Source organism: Sparassis crispa (genome assembly GCF_003851025.1).
Source record: "Sparassis crispa DNA, contig_000003F, whole genome shotgun sequence".
Taxonomy (NCBI): Eukaryota; Fungi; Basidiomycota; class Agaricomycetes; order Polyporales; family Sparassidaceae; genus Sparassis; species Sparassis crispa.
The window spans coordinates 17,608-32,807 of record NW_020939750.1 but is presented as its reverse complement, the minus strand read 5'-3'; the positions used below and the strand labels follow the sequence as shown (position 1 = coordinate 32,807).

Sequence of the window (15,200 nt, the reverse complement as noted above, 5' to 3'; positions counted from 1 at the left end):
TCCCATTCATTGCCGGTATCGATAGCTCATCGTCTGGATTTGGACATCAGCTTGGATTTGGAAGTTGCTTATCACTCGGAAATCTCTGTAACTGCGCACAGTGCGATAGTTCTGCTGCTACATCCTCTACTGTACCGCGACATTTTTGCGATCTAAAAGACTACTTCCCTGGCTCCACTATCTTTCAGAATCATCGACGTTATCGCGGTACGATTACTCGTATTGCGAACGGACGCTCCAGCATGACTCGAACTAGCTCAATTGCCGTCTTCTCCCGATATTGCGACGACCGTGCAACTATCTCTCGATATCTGTGGCCGGAAATACGTCTTCTGGTGGATGAGGAACGTTCTGGTTCGTCAGTTATTGATGGAGTCCGAGACTTTCGGAGGGCATCGGAAACGATAGGCGAACCACGATGACCGCTTTTGGATGAACGTGCAGTGATCGCAAAGTCCCGGAGTCTTGTTCCGCTCCGAGGGCCCTTGTGGGCGCTCCGATGGGCGCTTAAGCTGCTCCGAGGCTCGCATCGAGCACTCCGAGCTCAACAAGCGTAGCAAGCCGTTCGTTACCCTTGTTGACCTCGGATTACATCGGTGTCCAACGCTGTTTTCTGTCTCCATTTGGTATGTTAACCTTTTACACGCCATGGCCAGCCCATCCGTTATCCCGACATCTGTAATTGCTGCGCCACCACTCCCGACTGCACATCCCGCTTTCTCCGCTCCTATATAATAGGACCAGAGCCTGAAAAATGCAGAATCGTTTCCTTTCTCAGTTTCTTCTTTTCCTTTCTCATTTTCCTAGTTTCTCTGGTTCTCAACGCGGCGCATCATGACACAACCTCCACAGAGCGAGACCGCCACCATCGCTGTGCCCGAGTCCGACGCTCAGTCGGTCAAGTCGGGTGAACACCCTCGCGACAGCGTTTCCGTACATTCCGAAGACACTATTGATCTCCCAAATTTCATCCCGGCTTCGCATGATGCCCGTCGTGCGGATCTGAGTTTTCCATACGAGACCACTAATCTCACTCGGGGTGGATTCACTGACGAATATCGTACTACTTCGCGAACGGGTTATGTCCAGGCTGATCTTGCTCTACGTCCCATTCCTACCCACCTATCTGTTATCCCTGATGCGCTGCGCGATCCGGAGAAAGCTGCAACTCTTCGCGACGTGAGATTGGTGACGTGGTTGAAGAACGATCCTGAGGATCCACGGAACTGGTCGAAAGCCTATCGTTGGTGTACGTCTCCTTCCGGTTGTCGATTGTTCTTTGTCGTACTGAACGCTCGTGTATAGACCTTACTGCCGTCTGTGCAATGTCTGTCGTTGCTGCTGCGTTCGGGAGTGCTGTCGTTACAGGCGATTTTGATGGACTCGAGAAAGAGTTCCATGTAGGAGAAGTCGTCATCGCATTGAGCGTTTCTCTTATGGTCTGCGGCTTTGGTCTTGGTCCTCTGGCATGGTCGCCTCTTGTGAGTCACTTGTTCTCTCGCATTCGGCTATGTGATAACTGACGCGCCCTTAGAGCGAAATGCTGGGGCGTAGACCAATCTGGGTGATCCCGAGTATTCTTTACGTCAGTGAGTATCTACGTCTCCTATTTATCTGGATGACCTAATCGCGCGACGCGTAGTCTTCAACATTCCATGTGCTGTCGCAAAGAATATCCAAACCTTGCTCATCTGTCGTTTCCTCTGCGGCATCTTTGCCTCCTCACCTCTCACACTGGCAGGTGGTACAATCTCGGACATCTGGGACAACAATGAGCGTGGTTTTGCGATTGCTCTGTTCGCTGCAGCCCCGTACGGTGGACCCGTTCTTGGTCCAGTCGTCGGTGGCTTTGTGGGTGAGACTATTGGTTGGCGGTGGTTATTCTGGGTATGCTGCGTAATTTCTCGTGTCCTCCTTTGACTGATCAATATCGAAGGTGAACATGATCTTCTGTGGTGTTACTGCAATCTTCATTGCGACGATACCTGAGACGTTTGCCCCTGCTATTCTGCACAAGCGTGCCATACGTCTGCGTGAAGAGACAGGAGATCCCAACATCACCACTGAGCAAGAACTGTTCAGGGCCTCGTTCTCGGAAATGCTCACTGAGACGCTTTTGCGCCCATTCCGTAAGTTATATATATCGCCTTGCTGGTCCATCGCGTGTTGACGACTATGTTTTAGAGATGCTCGTGACGGAGCCCATTCTTCTGCTAATGTCCCTTTACATAGCCCTCATTTACGGTCTCCTTGTAAGCGGCACTGGCTATCTTTGGCTGAGTGATATCATCATCTCACTCCCGTGTATTTTATAGTATGCGTTCTTCTTCAGTTTCCCTGTTGTATTTGGACGGGGCGGATACAACTTCGACAACGGACTAACTGGTCTCACCTTCTTATCTGTGATTATCGGCCTCTTACTGGCGCTCGTCGCCATGCCGTTCGTTGAGGCAAACTATCGCGTGCGTGCTGAAGCGAAAGGGGGACACGCTGATCCAGAGGATCGACTGGTTGGCATGCTCATTGGTTGTTGGTTCGTGCCCGTATCTCTGTTCATCTTTGGATGGACGGCTCCCCCAGTTGTGATGCCCGGAGGTGGTAACTGGGTCGGGCCATGTATCTCGGGTATTCCCTTTGGCTTTGGCAGTGCGTATCTCGTCTTTCAGCGATGCCCTTGTCAATTCTCATGGTTTCTTTGTAGTGGTTATCATCTACTTCTCCGCAAACGCATATCTTATCGACGCCTTCCCGGGCTACGTCGCGTCCGCGCTCGCGGCCAAGACCGTCATTCGTTCAGGCTCTGGCGCTGCCATGCCGTTGTTTATCACGGCGATGTACCACAACCTCGGCAACGGCTGGGCAGCCTCCGTCTGGGGCTTCATCTCACTAGCAATGATTCCGATCCCCTTCCTCTTCTACCGATACGGCAAAGCCATCCGGGCGCGCTCAAGTCGTGCAGCGTAGACATCCTCGCAACTGCTGTCCTTTCAGGAATTTATTACCCCTGGACCCTTCATACCAATTTTGCCACATCCCATCGCATTTAATCGCTCTGCTCCACGCACATCATCTATAGAGGTCGCCGCATGTAAATTATTTGTTCACGCCCGACCGGATACGCACGTCGTTAGAAGTATCAGTAGCAGTAGTTCGTCCTTAATGCAAGCATCCACGATTGTTTGATGTTCTGACAATAGAGTATTTTTTCTGGGACTTTGGATAGCCTCAGGCGTCCGTCGCTCACACTACGAGAACGTCGACAGTGCCCACGGCACGTTCACCGCCCGAGTTTTTAAGGGACAGGGGTGAGGGCCTTCTACGTACCTCCCTCGATATTCCGGTCTGTCTGTCTTGCTAGCATGGTGGCACCCAATGAGACCGTATGTCTCGGTCATGTTTTAGATCTCCGTGCGTCGCAGCGCCACGCTGGCAGTTGGATAGACTCAAACCAGATGACCAGGTTCTCACCCTATCACGACCTGAACTTCAGTTCTTAGCAAGTTCTCAGCCCATGTGGTTTGGATTGACAGATTGGCAAGGCGCCCCGTCGCAGCCGAGGTACCATCCAGCAGTCAACAAAAAATAAACGCCGCTCCTGGCTATGAACGTGGCGATCGAATTCCCCGAAAGTTCCCCGCCGTAGTGCACATAAAGGACATGCACATAGCTTGTAGGCTCGTCCAGATATTCCACGATGGGCCCCCTGCACACCCATCTCACCTTGCTTGAAGAGAGCTCAGCTCGGTATGCCTCCCGCCCAATCTTCATGGTGCCACGGCAGCCCGTACACGCTGAGGGAATCGGCAAAAGAGATTGGTACACCATCACGTTCCCGCAGTTTCTGCAAGACGTTGAGCTCGCTGCTCGATACTGGCTTCGCACTCTGAATGAAAGTGCCACCCCCCTGCGTTCTGTTGTTGGACTATGGTACGTCAAATGTATCCTCGCGCATTGAACGACCACTTACTGAAGCGGTGCCTGTGGTAGGGTTGGTGGTACAGAATACACCGATGTCCTTCACATTTTTGGAGTTGCCAGGGCCGGTTTTGTTCCGCAGGCTTTATCCCTTCTGTTACCCAATCCTGGAGCCGCATACGAGCTGCTGTCCCAGACCAATGCGCATGCGCTCATTATTGATCCCTCGTTCGCGTCTATGTCAACCAATTGCCCAATACCAGTGCATATCGCCGTTCGAGATATACACGCCATGGTCATGGACGTGGATGATATCGCATTACCTCCCGTACACAAGGCTTCGGCAGCCGAGGATATTGCCATGATCTTCCATACATCTGGGTCGAGCTCGAGAAGACCGAAACTCGTCCCATGCAGCTATCGGTGGCTGGATGCACTCATCGCGAAAACGAAACAAGGTGGCATAACATACGACCCGAGGAAGCAGGATGTTACCGCCTGGATGTGAGCTATGTATCTATAATATGCCGGTGAATACAAGCTCATGTTCAGCTCACCAGGGGAAGCATGTGTCACATTGGACAGACTTTTATGGTACTAGGCGCCATGCAGCATGGTGCATGCCTTGTTCAGCCAACGACGATCGCATTCTCGTCCGACGAGTTGGTGGACATGATTACACGCTGCGGGCTCAATCGCCTCATGCAGTTTTCCACCTTCCTGGGGATACACCTCCGGAGGGCGAGACAGGACGTAGCGTTCCTCGCCAGGTTGCAGAGTTTGGACGAGGTCCTTTATTCTGGACTGCCACTTTCACAAGAAGATAAAGAGTGGGCATTGAGCAATGGCATTGTGCTGCGCAATCTGTATGGCACCACGGAGTGCGGGGGATCCATGTTACTGTCCATCGGAGGACGAGATTCCAACGCTCACCTCCTGCGACCACTGGAAGGCGTATCCTACAGGTTCTGTCCTGTCAGTGATATAAGGGCCTCCAACGCCCTCGATGCCTCGCCTCTTCTGGAACTCGTTGTCCTCTCCGATTCTGGTGACTGCCCACACTATTCACTACGGGATGTCGATGGTCATTTCCACACTCGCGACTTATTCCAGGAGGTGTCGCCCGGATGCTATGTATTCCGTGGACGGGAAGACGACTGGATCAAGAGCGAGAACGGGCTTAGATGCGACACTAAAGCGATCGAAGACGAAGTCCGTTCAACATGCAAGGAGCTCGTCTTCGACTGCGTGGTGGTGGGCACAGGGCGGCCTTCTCCTGCGCTTTTCGTCGAAGGAAGGGGGACGGTTGATGCGGAAGCGCTGAAAGAAGAAATTCTCCGCCGGACGCAGCACTCACAAGCAGAGCGGTATCTCCATGAGCAGATTGTTTCCACAAAGTTTGTCTTCGTCGTTCCGCCGAATTCCCTTCCGCGTACATCGACGAAGGGGAATATTCGCCGGCAGGCGGTGGAGATTGCCTTCAAAGCGGAACTTGATGAGATTTACCGCCCAATTTTCTGACAGTCGTCAGGAAGAGGACCTCGTGAATAGGTATCCGGGGAATCGTGTCGGTAACAAAAGCATGGGAGTGTACATATACTTCGCGATAGCGACTGTACGTGTACAAATCATCGATGACGGACAAGCGCGAAGCGAGATGTCAACATGCACCAGACAAAACTCGGTATGCTCACCCGGGCCAACGACTTGGTACACTTGCAGAAGGTAGTTATGGCGGACGCTACTCACATAGCAATCCGCTTGCCAATTGCAATGCGAAAACTGCCAGTTTGTTCGTCACGGTTACCGCCACCGATCTGTTTGTATTACGTAAGAGAAGCGACTGTCCTAAACAGGAAGCCATTGTCGTTTGACACACACTCCCTATTGTCTAAACAATGAGAGCGGCATGCGTTGCGCTTCGCTATATTTTGACTACAAAAGGATGTGTGACAGCAGTACAATGCCCGTTTCCCGCAGCACTTACTATAAATCCTTGAGGCCGAGGTTTGTGACTGATTACATCCTCCTGGTTAGGCCCTCCCCTCCACGTTCACATTCGGTGCTGGGACACCCTCTTTGCTTCAAGCCAGTTGCATCTCTCTCTTGCTTCCAGTTTCTCGACACCGCTAGATCGTCGAAACAACCCATACTTTCTTTCTCTTTTATATTCAAGGTCCAGTTCAAGAATGTTGCCTCCTCGTGGATGTGAGTAATGTTGCAGCTTGGTTGCGATCGCCACTGACAGCGTTTGCGAGTCAGATATCTTTATTGGCCTCAATGTAGTCCGCATCCTCAGTATTGTCTCCTTGTTACTGGTATTTGCCAGCAGCATCTTCGTCATCGTCATCGACGTGGAGGCCGTGAACCGCTTCATGGCGCTCCCCGCAGACCAAGTACCGGATTGTGACTACGTACCGTGCGTATCCTGGCCACCACGTATGAGAAACGCGCTGACATAGCCATGGCCACAGAGGTAGCGACGTGCCAAACCAGCCCGCGGGCATCTTTTGGGCGATCCTCAACCGGCTCCTCATCATATTCGAGGTGATCGTGCTTATAATGTCCGAGATCGGGTGGCCCGCAGCGTTCTTCGAAAGGTTCTTCCCCGTGCTCGGGCGCTCCTTTGGGCTCGGGTCCATTGGTACCTTCCAGTGCCTCCTCGGCGCGGCGATCCTCTCTCATCACGTCGACGACTTCACCCTTGTCGCCGCGTTCTTCCTCTTTGCGCTTGGATGCGTTAACATCCTCGCAGGCCTCATCTTCCGCGAGAAGGCCAAGTGGAAGCGCTCTATCACCGAGTGGCGCAATGAGCGTAAGGGCGTCCTCCCGAGGACCCTTGAACTCGCTCCGAAGTTCACGCGACCCTCGTCGACGTTCGTGTCAAACTTGTTCGGCAAGACAGGTAGGACCACAGAGACGACGGAGGACCCAGAGAAGAGAGGGTATGGCTTCGGGAGGCAAGGCGAGAAGGCGGCGGCTCATAACGGTGAGTTTTCCTTCTGAAAGATGAGAAGTGAGGTGATTGACCTACGTGTCGTATAGGCTACGTGATCAGCAGGCCCCTCGAGAGCATGTCCCGCTATGCCCCTGCTCCCCGCAACCAACACCCGCCATCCCACCACTCCGTACAGTCAGACGACGCACGCTCCGAAGCATCGGAGGACGAATCTTCGCATTACCCGAACACACCACAGACGACGTACGATGCTCCGCATTACCCTGTCCTAACAAAGTCGATCTTCAAGTCGAGTAATACCGCGCTTTGAGAGCGCGCGCCACTCGTGTACGATATATGACCCCCGCCAACGTTCGCTTATGCCGGTCTTGGACCTCACGCTGCTCGCCTACGCCTGTTTCTCGATGTAGCACTAACTCGACGCGGCCCAGTCGCCTGTATTATCTGCATTACACGACGGTTAATGTAATTTAGAAACGAGCGGGAAGACGCACTGCTAGAACATTAATACATTCTTTTATCGCCTGAGGCTGGAGAATATATATCAATTTGGAGAACGAGCACAGTGAGCGAATTACAGAGTGTCAGTACTTAGATTAGTCAGATAGGTCCATGTCAGCCTCTCCTCCGTAATCAGTCTGCACGGTATTCTGAAGGGATTGCGTAGAGCTCGGGGAAGGAGGCGGCAGTATATGCACAAAAGGAGAGAGATTAGATGCAGCGGGAAGACTGCAGGATGCACTCTGAGCTTGCTGCGCGATGCTGCCTCGACTACTTGCAAAGTAAGTCGGCGTAGGTCCAAGGAAGACATGTTCTCTTCGAGAAAGCTTGTGACCATTGTAAACAGGTAGCAGCGATGATTGAAAGTAAGTGTCCGGGTACATGGCCCAGCGCCGCACTATTGTTGCCCTAGGAGGGTCTGAGACAGATATTTCCAGATCACGGTTTTCCAGGTCACAGTCTTCCAGGTCACAGTCATTGTCGCCTTCTTCCGGAGAAAGACCTTTGACAAAAGAGTTCTGTTGAGGAAGCAAGACATGCTCTTCCTCGCCGTCACCGTGAATGATCAATGAGAGATGCTCGTCTTCAGTGTTCTCCAGAGTATCCGTCACCTGCTCTGAGATGCGTTTCCAGACTCGCTCCCGCGGATCGACGTCGCTGACCCAGCCCTTGGGATAACCCCAGTAAGCCATGTTCCACAGCCACTCGACGTTCTCTCCGAAATCGCCATCCTGTAGCCCCAGAGCATCCCGTAAAAGAGTACCACTAACATATCCAGGATGAAATGTTGCTAACCAATCTATCCGTTGGCGTTTCCATTCGGCGACTTCGTGGATGCGACGGAAGGGCTCGGGACGCCCTCCTTTGTAGAAGAAAAACATCTGCCGGCTGAGAGATATCAGGGCTAGTTCAGATGGTTCGTGACACGCTGAGACCGTATGTTCGGGAGATCCACAGTTGAAGCAGTAGCGCAATTCGCCAACAGATGGCAAATCCGCGTCTTCGTCCAGACCGAGGATTTTCTCAGAATAGCGATAATATAAGGGAATAGTATTTGGGGGGCCTATATCCTGGGAAATCTGTGTATCCACGTAGAGAGGAGCCCGAGGAACGTCCGGGCTCAGCCGTTCTTCGTGTCTTCTTCCCCGCATTGGGACTGCTTCCACGCATCGAGCGCTTGGATAACGGTCTGTGCGTCCCAGCGACCTTTCGCGACTTCCTTGCCGTCGAGGTGCAATGCGGGAATCCAGTATACGTATTTGCGCTTCCAGCGCTCCTGCCCTTTGTCCTGGATATTGATCGTCTCGAGCTCGAACGGGCGCTGTTGTCTGACCTTGGCGAGCTCCGCCTTCGCTACCTGTCGAAAGGCCGCAGTCAGCATGAGGTTATTGTGTTACGAAAATAGGAACACACGTCGCAAAGGGAACAATTTGGGCCGGAGAAAAGAGTCAACCTGGCGATCCGGCCTATGTGAGACGCCATTTGACCGATTGCTAGCTTGAGGAGCACATTCTGAACTTCTGTAATGCCCTGAAGAATACGAGGACATGATTTACCTGCGGATTACCTGGATGCTGTCGAAGGAAGGATGGGTCACGGTGTGGCGGAGAGGAAGTCGGAGACTGTTGGAGAGTTAGCGATATTCCCACGCCACCGAGGGTATATAAGAGGCCGTGACAGGGGGTTTGGCTGCTGTTTGTCACTCTCTCGTCACGAATTGTCACTGGCCTACCCGCACCCAGCACAGAAACGGCTACAAGTGTAACGCGATCCGGCGAGCACTCTCGGGATATACATCCTCGCAATATATACAATCAAATTTTTTCCACCATGGACATGAACGTCCACCATCACGACCCTAACAATATCCCCCCCACCGCCTCCTCGTCCCGCAAGCGTTCCCGCGAGAACGAGACTCCCAGCCAGAGACACAAGCGCGAGAAAGCAGCGGAGCGACAGCGTCGGAAGCGCGAGCGCGACCGCCAGGCGGGGCTAAATAATATTCTTGCTTTGTCTCAGGTCCAGGCCGGTGCGCCCCAGGTCGAGCAGCCGATACCCGACCCTCAGTCCATCTCGGATGTCTACAAGGGCGACGAATTCAGCATGGAAGAACTTGCCAAGCGGGATAGGGTTCGTGCTGCAGCGCGAGAGCGGCAAAGGAAGCACCGCGCTTTGGTGAAGGCGCGGAAGTTGCGGGAGTTGGGGCTGGATATGGGGAACGAAATTCTGCCGGGCATGGAGGAGGTGCAGTACCGCATGAACGCGGACGGACAATATCAGCCTGTCATGCCTCACGAAATGCCACCTCACCAACCGCCACATACGCATCCCATGCACGAACCACCCTTTCCCCAGGGCCAGCCCCTCGGTGGCCAGACCTTCGCCTCGACTCTCCTCCTCTCCTTTTCCTGCGCACCGCTGCTCAAGCAGCATCTCCTGCGGACACTCAATATGACCAACGAGGAGTTGGCCTCATTGGAGCCCATCATCGCGCAGGCTTGGGACCACTGGGACCAACAGGTTAGCACCCGCTGCACCCCCATACGCTAACCGCTGACCCTGTACCCAGCGTCGGATGCATGCCTTCGCGCACCATCCCGGGAACGCTCAGAAAGCGCCAGACGGGTCTGCCATGCACGACCCGAACGCGCCGTACCAGATGAACGACCATGGCGTGACGCACCCGTACGTGCACGACCCCTCGCAGGCACCGCCGAACGACTTCCGCGCACGCTTTCATCGCCCGCTCGTCGCGCCCTCCCCTTTCCGCTCTGCCATAGTCGACCCCGACGCACAGCAACAGCAGCAGCCTGGGACGGCGCCGTCTTCGTCTGCGTCCGTCTCCGCGTCCGTCGGTCCTCCAGGCCCATCCGCGGAGTCCCTGGACCCACATTTATCAGCAGGCTCTGCGCAATCAGACCAACGGAACGGCGTGGTGGGCATTGACCCGCAGCTGGGGCAGGCGAGGGACGAGGCGGCGGGCGTAGCTGGCAAGCTTGAGCGATGAGCTTTCTTTATCCGTTTCTAATTGTTTCTTTCCTACAGCATCGTTTTCCCCGTGATATTCTACGAGATGTTGGTGTGCGACACTTGCGGTCTGGACTCAGTCGTCTGTATTTCGTTATAATCTTAGCACCGTTGTGGCTGTTACCTCTGCCGTGTTCATCCTGCTGATTCAAACCCTACATACAGTACATAACGTGCATTGGCGCTATCATTTGGTCACGGTTCTACATACGTGTATGCTATGTTCTCGGAGGTGATCAATGAAGGAAGTCCAGCATCTCACCGCAAAGACTGCTACTCTGAAGTAGAGGGCGATCTCTCAGGATCTGCAGGAACGATATGCATCTCCTGCAGGAACGACATTCCTCGAATCGATAACAAATTTGAAGCTGCCGCGCATCGATATCGCCTAAACTACCAGGGATGAGACAATGTACAGACCATAACGTTATACATGGTTCAGACCGCTGGGCAGATCGATAATCGTTTACGTTGGCACGAACAATCTCTCGGCGAAAGCTTTCGCCTCGCAGTCTCGTCGCGTCACAGTCGAAGGTTCGCGATGCTTCCACCTTTGAGGTAGTACTCGCCCGGGTAGGGAAGCGTGGCAGATAGACCGAGCTTGCCATGATAAGTCTTCTCCGGCGAGGCGTGCACACACACCCCTCCGTGTTCGCAGTTATCTTTAAGCGTCGTACAGCCTGAACACGGACCGATGATCGTGCGCAACTTGCCGACAAACAGCCCCGTCGTGCGGGATCGGCGTTGGGCACGTCGCTGATGTACGTTTGGGCACAGCTGTTGCACGTTGAGCTGGTGTCGCAGGTGTCAGTCGTCAGATTAATGATAGCGAACGTCCAACTCGAAATACAACCGAACAGCCTGAGATTCAGAGTCGCCTTCGGACTCAAGCGGAACCAGCATGCCTGAGTCAGTCCATAAACCAAAGACCACACGTGAGTGCCACCGGTCAGAACTGAGAGTTGGTATCTCCACAGAAAACAAGACGCCAACTGCAGAAACACACAGAAATGCGCAGATGATGAGATGCTTGATCGTGGCATCAGCATCACGCCGTCGTGTCGACGTCGAAAGGATACGGGGCGCGTCAAGTGCGCTCCGGGCGCAGTCAGCTACCGGCGAGACGTTGCTGCGGCGGGCTCTCTGGACGTCGGCAGATACGCGTCGGAGGTGCCGAGAGCAATTGATCCGGCACGACGGTATTCGTACGGCGGTGATCCGAGGAGCTACATACTTATCGGTTGCGTGTATGCGCAGTGCAAGCTGTGGGACAAGTGCTACAGCGAATGCCGAGATGCGGACACAAGAAGCAGAGGTAGACAGACGTAGAGCTGCAACGCGAAGCCTGGGGAAGTAGCAAAAGCGTCCTGTGGTTGGTTATACGGCTGATTTTCCCAGAGCGAGGGCAATTAAAGGCGGCCGTGCTGCTGAAGCGGCCAAGCGAGAGGAGCCTGAACGTACGTGTCCCTACTATGGGTTAAGTGCGGTGGGAATGCAGAAGGGTAGGGACAAATTAGCTGACTCAAAGTCCGTCGTATTTGCAAGTACCGAGCCGACAAAAGGAATTACTCCGGTACGGGGAGTTGCTTCACACCTGCCAGCGCATATGATCATGAGATGGTTGAACGTGGATGTACTGAGAGAGGACGCTACCTTCGTTATCCTCTGTCGATTTGCTTACCGTGTACCCTGGACCGGTGTTGACACCGGGTGGAGAGCAATCTTTCGAATATCCCAGCTGGGCATGAGAGATACAGCAGCGATCACAGCTTACTTCCCCGTGGATTCCTGCCGGATCACGACGGAAGCACAGCATGATGAGTGCGACCTGCAGCCTGCGCATGCAAGCTAGTGAGCAAAGTGATCAAGCTCAGCTGATCGTAGATCGTGCAAACTCCCATCATGATGGCACCCGCGGCTAGGACGCCTGAATATTCCCTCAGACGTCATTGCGGAATCCGGACAAATTTTCGAAAAAATCGACCGAACGATGTCGCAGCATCCGGACAAATGGGCCCTCCGCTGCGATAAGGCCGTCGCGCCGTCCGGACAGGAAGGTGTGCTTGTGGGGCCGGTAATGGACGGAAATATGACGGAATATGCCGAAAATCGCTGAAAATATCTCAAAAATACCAAATTAGGAAGTAAGCCGACCTTAACCGTCGCATCCGGACAGAAAACGGCCCAAAAAGTCGAAAATCCGGGACTTTTCGCGACGGCGTCTAAGGGGATATTCCGCGGCTTCGTCCAAATTTGACTCGCTCGAGGTTGGATGGGACTGAAAGCATCGTGCTCACACATCCCCGCAGCGGAGTTCCACGCCGGACGGTCTGCTTGCACAAGGATGTTCGTATTATTCTACCGCTCACAATATCCAAATCAGTACGTACACAATGTTCTCTCTACACCCAGCCGTGGATACAACGGGTCCGGAGAATGATGGCGACGCGCCATGATGATGGTCCGAGCTCAATATTTCCCGCCAAGGACTAGCGAGTCGCTCCTTGCAACCCGCGAGTTTATGCAGTGGACAAGGTGACCCAAGGATAGTACATCACGATCCGTGATCAAACGCCGGAGCACAGCACGGAGATAGTTTGTCGCGAGCCGTCCCGCCGGCCTCTCCGAGATCTTACGACGTAGGTCGTTCATAGCACAGGCGAGTGAGAACAGACAGCGATAGTCGGGCGAGACGATCAATGCCGGGGTGCGAGGCGAGCGAGAGTAACGACGGTCGGAGATGCGAGGCCTGTGGAATACACGTACGGTGATTGCTAATTTGCAAGGACAACCCGGTCTGGCAGAAAATCCAGAGGGGGGGGGGATTGGATCTGAGAGCAGGCAGGGAGTACTCGCAATATCCGACATATTAATGCCCGCAAATTGGCCATCGGTAGTTGGCGTTCCAATTGGGAAGGGCGAGGCCTTGTGACCACCAAACACTGGTCATGCACCCAGCACACTCCTCGCTGGAGCCGTCCCCGCGTCGCCCAGCGAACGCAACTCGGTCAGGCTGGCGTTCAAATGCTCATATCAGGAGCGCATGAAAGATCACACGACCGTTCACATGCGCCGATGAACGAACTGCACGCCCATCGCGGAGAGAGTGAGCTCCCCCGCATCAGGCAAGCGGGCGAAGGGCACCCCTTGGAGGTATGCCCTATATCGGGGTGATCGTCGGGTGCATATGTTTGGAACTGCTGAGCGTCGACGGGACAGGTGCCACCCCCGCGGGGAACAGGAAGCACTGCGCGAACAAGGGACCTGAAATTTGTGCATTCCGAGTGAGCGGTATGCATGGAGCGATGGTTTAATATAGTTTACCTTTCCGCCGGGCGCACACCTCAGATGAGCAAATCAAAGATACAAATAATAGCGCTATGCAAAAAAAAGAGAGAGAAGGAAAGAAAAATCTGTGGAGTGGGAGAGGCACGTCAACGCCCCCAGGAGCTCGCGAGGCGACGGACAAGTTCGGTGTGAGTCGGGACAAAAATTCGATGAATTCATGGACCGATTCACATCGAGGTATGCCCTTGCGCCGCCCGCATGCCCAGGAGCGCTGCCATGGTCTGTCGCGACGGACCCTGGGGATCAAAAATATATGCACTGACGCTCGCAAGCACACCAACGCAACAGAGGGAGACTGGCAGGTTCCTTCAGAGTAAACAAAGATTATCTGGGGCACTGGCACAACGCCATGTGCGGATGTACGAGAAAGTGCCCGAGATCAATATTCTCGCGCACACTGAAAACGCTGTGAAATGTTAGACAGAAATGCAGATGCAAAGCGAGAACGAACGGGAACCGCAGCCGAACGCTGGCTCTGACAGGCCTCATATGTACTCTTGTTAATTCTCCAGCGAGTACCAACCAAACACATGACACAAAAATGTGGCAAAAGTCCCCCGGTGTTCCGCCCGAATGCATCGGAGTCGACTAAAGGTACACCAATGAGGTGGGTCACTATTCCGGGTAGATGCCCCCAAGCGTGCTAGGGCTGGAGCTGACGAGGGGAAAACTTTATTGCTGAAAGCACAAGTGAAAACTCGAGGAGTCAAGATGAGAACGTCGACGGAGGCAACAGGGCGGTGGTAAGTAGACGCGAATTGAGATCGGACGCGACTGGCTGCACGGCCAAGAGAGATTGAATCCCCCCCCTTCCCCACCGTGGGTAGGCGAATATCTGTCTGATAAACCTATATGTAACCGCCTGCAGGAATTTGCGAGATTGGACGCAGCGGCGATTCGAGCTGAGCCCAGAGACGGGCGCGGTGATGGCCGGTTCGGGGCTGAGTCATCAATTCACAGCGGTGAGACGGAGAGTCCCGGCCCCGAGGAGGAGGACGTGAACCGCGGTGAATTGCGGTGAGAAAACGGGCGCCGAAGTCGATCTCCGCGGAAGGGCAGGGGCGGTGAACGACACCGACAGCAGAAAATTTGGGTGCACTGCCACGCTGTCGCCGCCGCCGCCGTCCGCAGGGTGGAAGTCGACGAGCTCAGGGGATCGTACATCGAGGGAACGAGTTGCAGAGAGTGGGAAGGAGATCGCCGTGAATGTGCAACGGAGGCAGACGAATATGTTTTTGATGGGGGCGCACACCGATCGGGCTACGGCGGCACTACGCGGTTCGGAGGGGCGGCGCCGGAGGGCCGGGGAAGGGCGGTCGGTCGGTCGGTCGCAGGGCTGGGAGACGAGGTGAGGCAAGGGGGTGGGGACGTCGGGCATTGGAAGGGAGATGGACGGCGGAAGGGGCGTCGGAGAATGGAAGGCGTTGGGCAGCAGCAGTGAGTGGAGTTG

General features: G+C 54.3%; 8 protein-coding genes across 8 annotated transcripts; 4 read left to right on the top strand and 4 right to left on the bottom strand.

The window, feature by feature from the left end:
- Positions 1 to 834: 834 nt before the first annotated feature.
- SCP_0400140 (Uncharacterized MFS-type transporter) lies at positions 835 to 2,964 on the top strand (the record flags this gene model as incomplete). The annotated part of the gene is made up of 8 exons (XM_027756755.1): positions 835 to 1,249; positions 1,306 to 1,481; positions 1,535 to 1,589; positions 1,643 to 1,887; positions 1,937 to 2,129; positions 2,185 to 2,252; positions 2,316 to 2,646; positions 2,702 to 2,964. The coding sequence occupies 8 exons, from the start codon at positions 835 to 837 to the stop codon at positions 2,962 to 2,964; spliced, it is 1,746 nt and encodes a 581-aa protein (XP_027612556.1).
- Positions 2,965 to 3,694: 730 nt separating this feature from the next.
- On the top strand, positions 3,695 to 5,436 carry SCP_0400130 (acetyl-CoA synthetase-like protein; the record flags this gene model as incomplete). The annotated part of the gene is made up of 3 exons (XM_027756754.1): positions 3,695 to 3,927; positions 3,988 to 4,419; positions 4,476 to 5,436. 3 exons carry the CDS (start codon positions 3,695 to 3,697, stop codon positions 5,434 to 5,436), a joined length of 1,626 nt encoding a protein of 541 aa, XP_027612555.1.
- Positions 5,437 to 6,104: 668 nt separating this feature from the next.
- Positions 6,105 to 7,184, top strand: SCP_0400120 (hypothetical protein; the record flags this gene model as incomplete). Its single annotated transcript, XM_027756753.1, has 4 exons — positions 6,105 to 6,123; positions 6,178 to 6,334; positions 6,390 to 6,904; positions 6,961 to 7,184. 4 exons carry the CDS (start codon positions 6,105 to 6,107, stop codon positions 7,182 to 7,184), a joined length of 915 nt encoding a protein of 304 aa, XP_027612554.1.
- Positions 7,185 to 7,470: 286 nt separating this feature from the next.
- Positions 7,471 to 8,256, bottom strand: SCP_0400110 (hypothetical protein; the record flags this gene model as incomplete). Its single annotated transcript, XM_027756752.1, has 1 exon — positions 7,471 to 8,256. One exon carries the CDS (start codon positions 8,254 to 8,256, stop codon positions 7,471 to 7,473), a length of 786 nt encoding a protein of 261 aa, XP_027612553.1.
- A 239-nt stretch (positions 8,257 to 8,495) lies between these two features.
- Positions 8,496 to 8,857, bottom strand: SCP_0400100 (Glutaredoxin-like protein; the record flags this gene model as incomplete). The annotated part of the gene is made up of 2 exons (XM_027756751.1): positions 8,496 to 8,732; positions 8,789 to 8,857. The coding sequence occupies 2 exons, from the start codon at positions 8,855 to 8,857 to the stop codon at positions 8,496 to 8,498; spliced, it is 306 nt and encodes a 101-aa protein (XP_027612552.1).
- A 348-nt stretch (positions 8,858 to 9,205) lies between these two features.
- On the top strand, positions 9,206 to 10,382 carry SCP_0400090 (hypothetical protein; the record flags this gene model as incomplete). The annotated part of the gene is made up of 2 exons (XM_027756750.1): positions 9,206 to 9,895; positions 9,945 to 10,382. The coding sequence occupies 2 exons, from the start codon at positions 9,206 to 9,208 to the stop codon at positions 10,380 to 10,382; spliced, it is 1,128 nt and encodes a 375-aa protein (XP_027612551.1).
- A 1,585-nt stretch (positions 10,383 to 11,967) lies between these two features.
- On the bottom strand, positions 11,968 to 12,245 carry SCP_0400080 (hypothetical protein; the record flags this gene model as incomplete). Its single annotated transcript, XM_027756749.1, has 2 exons — positions 11,968 to 11,996; positions 12,056 to 12,245. 2 exons carry the CDS (start codon positions 12,243 to 12,245, stop codon positions 11,968 to 11,970), a joined length of 219 nt encoding a protein of 72 aa, XP_027612550.1.
- A 2,454-nt stretch (positions 12,246 to 14,699) lies between these two features.
- On the bottom strand, positions 14,700 to 15,128 carry SCP_0400070 (hypothetical protein; the record flags this gene model as incomplete). Its single annotated transcript, XM_027756748.1, has 1 exon — positions 14,700 to 15,128. The coding sequence occupies one exon, from the start codon at positions 15,126 to 15,128 to the stop codon at positions 14,700 to 14,702; it is 429 nt and encodes a 142-aa protein (XP_027612549.1).
- Between the last annotated feature and the right edge of the window lie 72 nt (positions 15,129 to 15,200).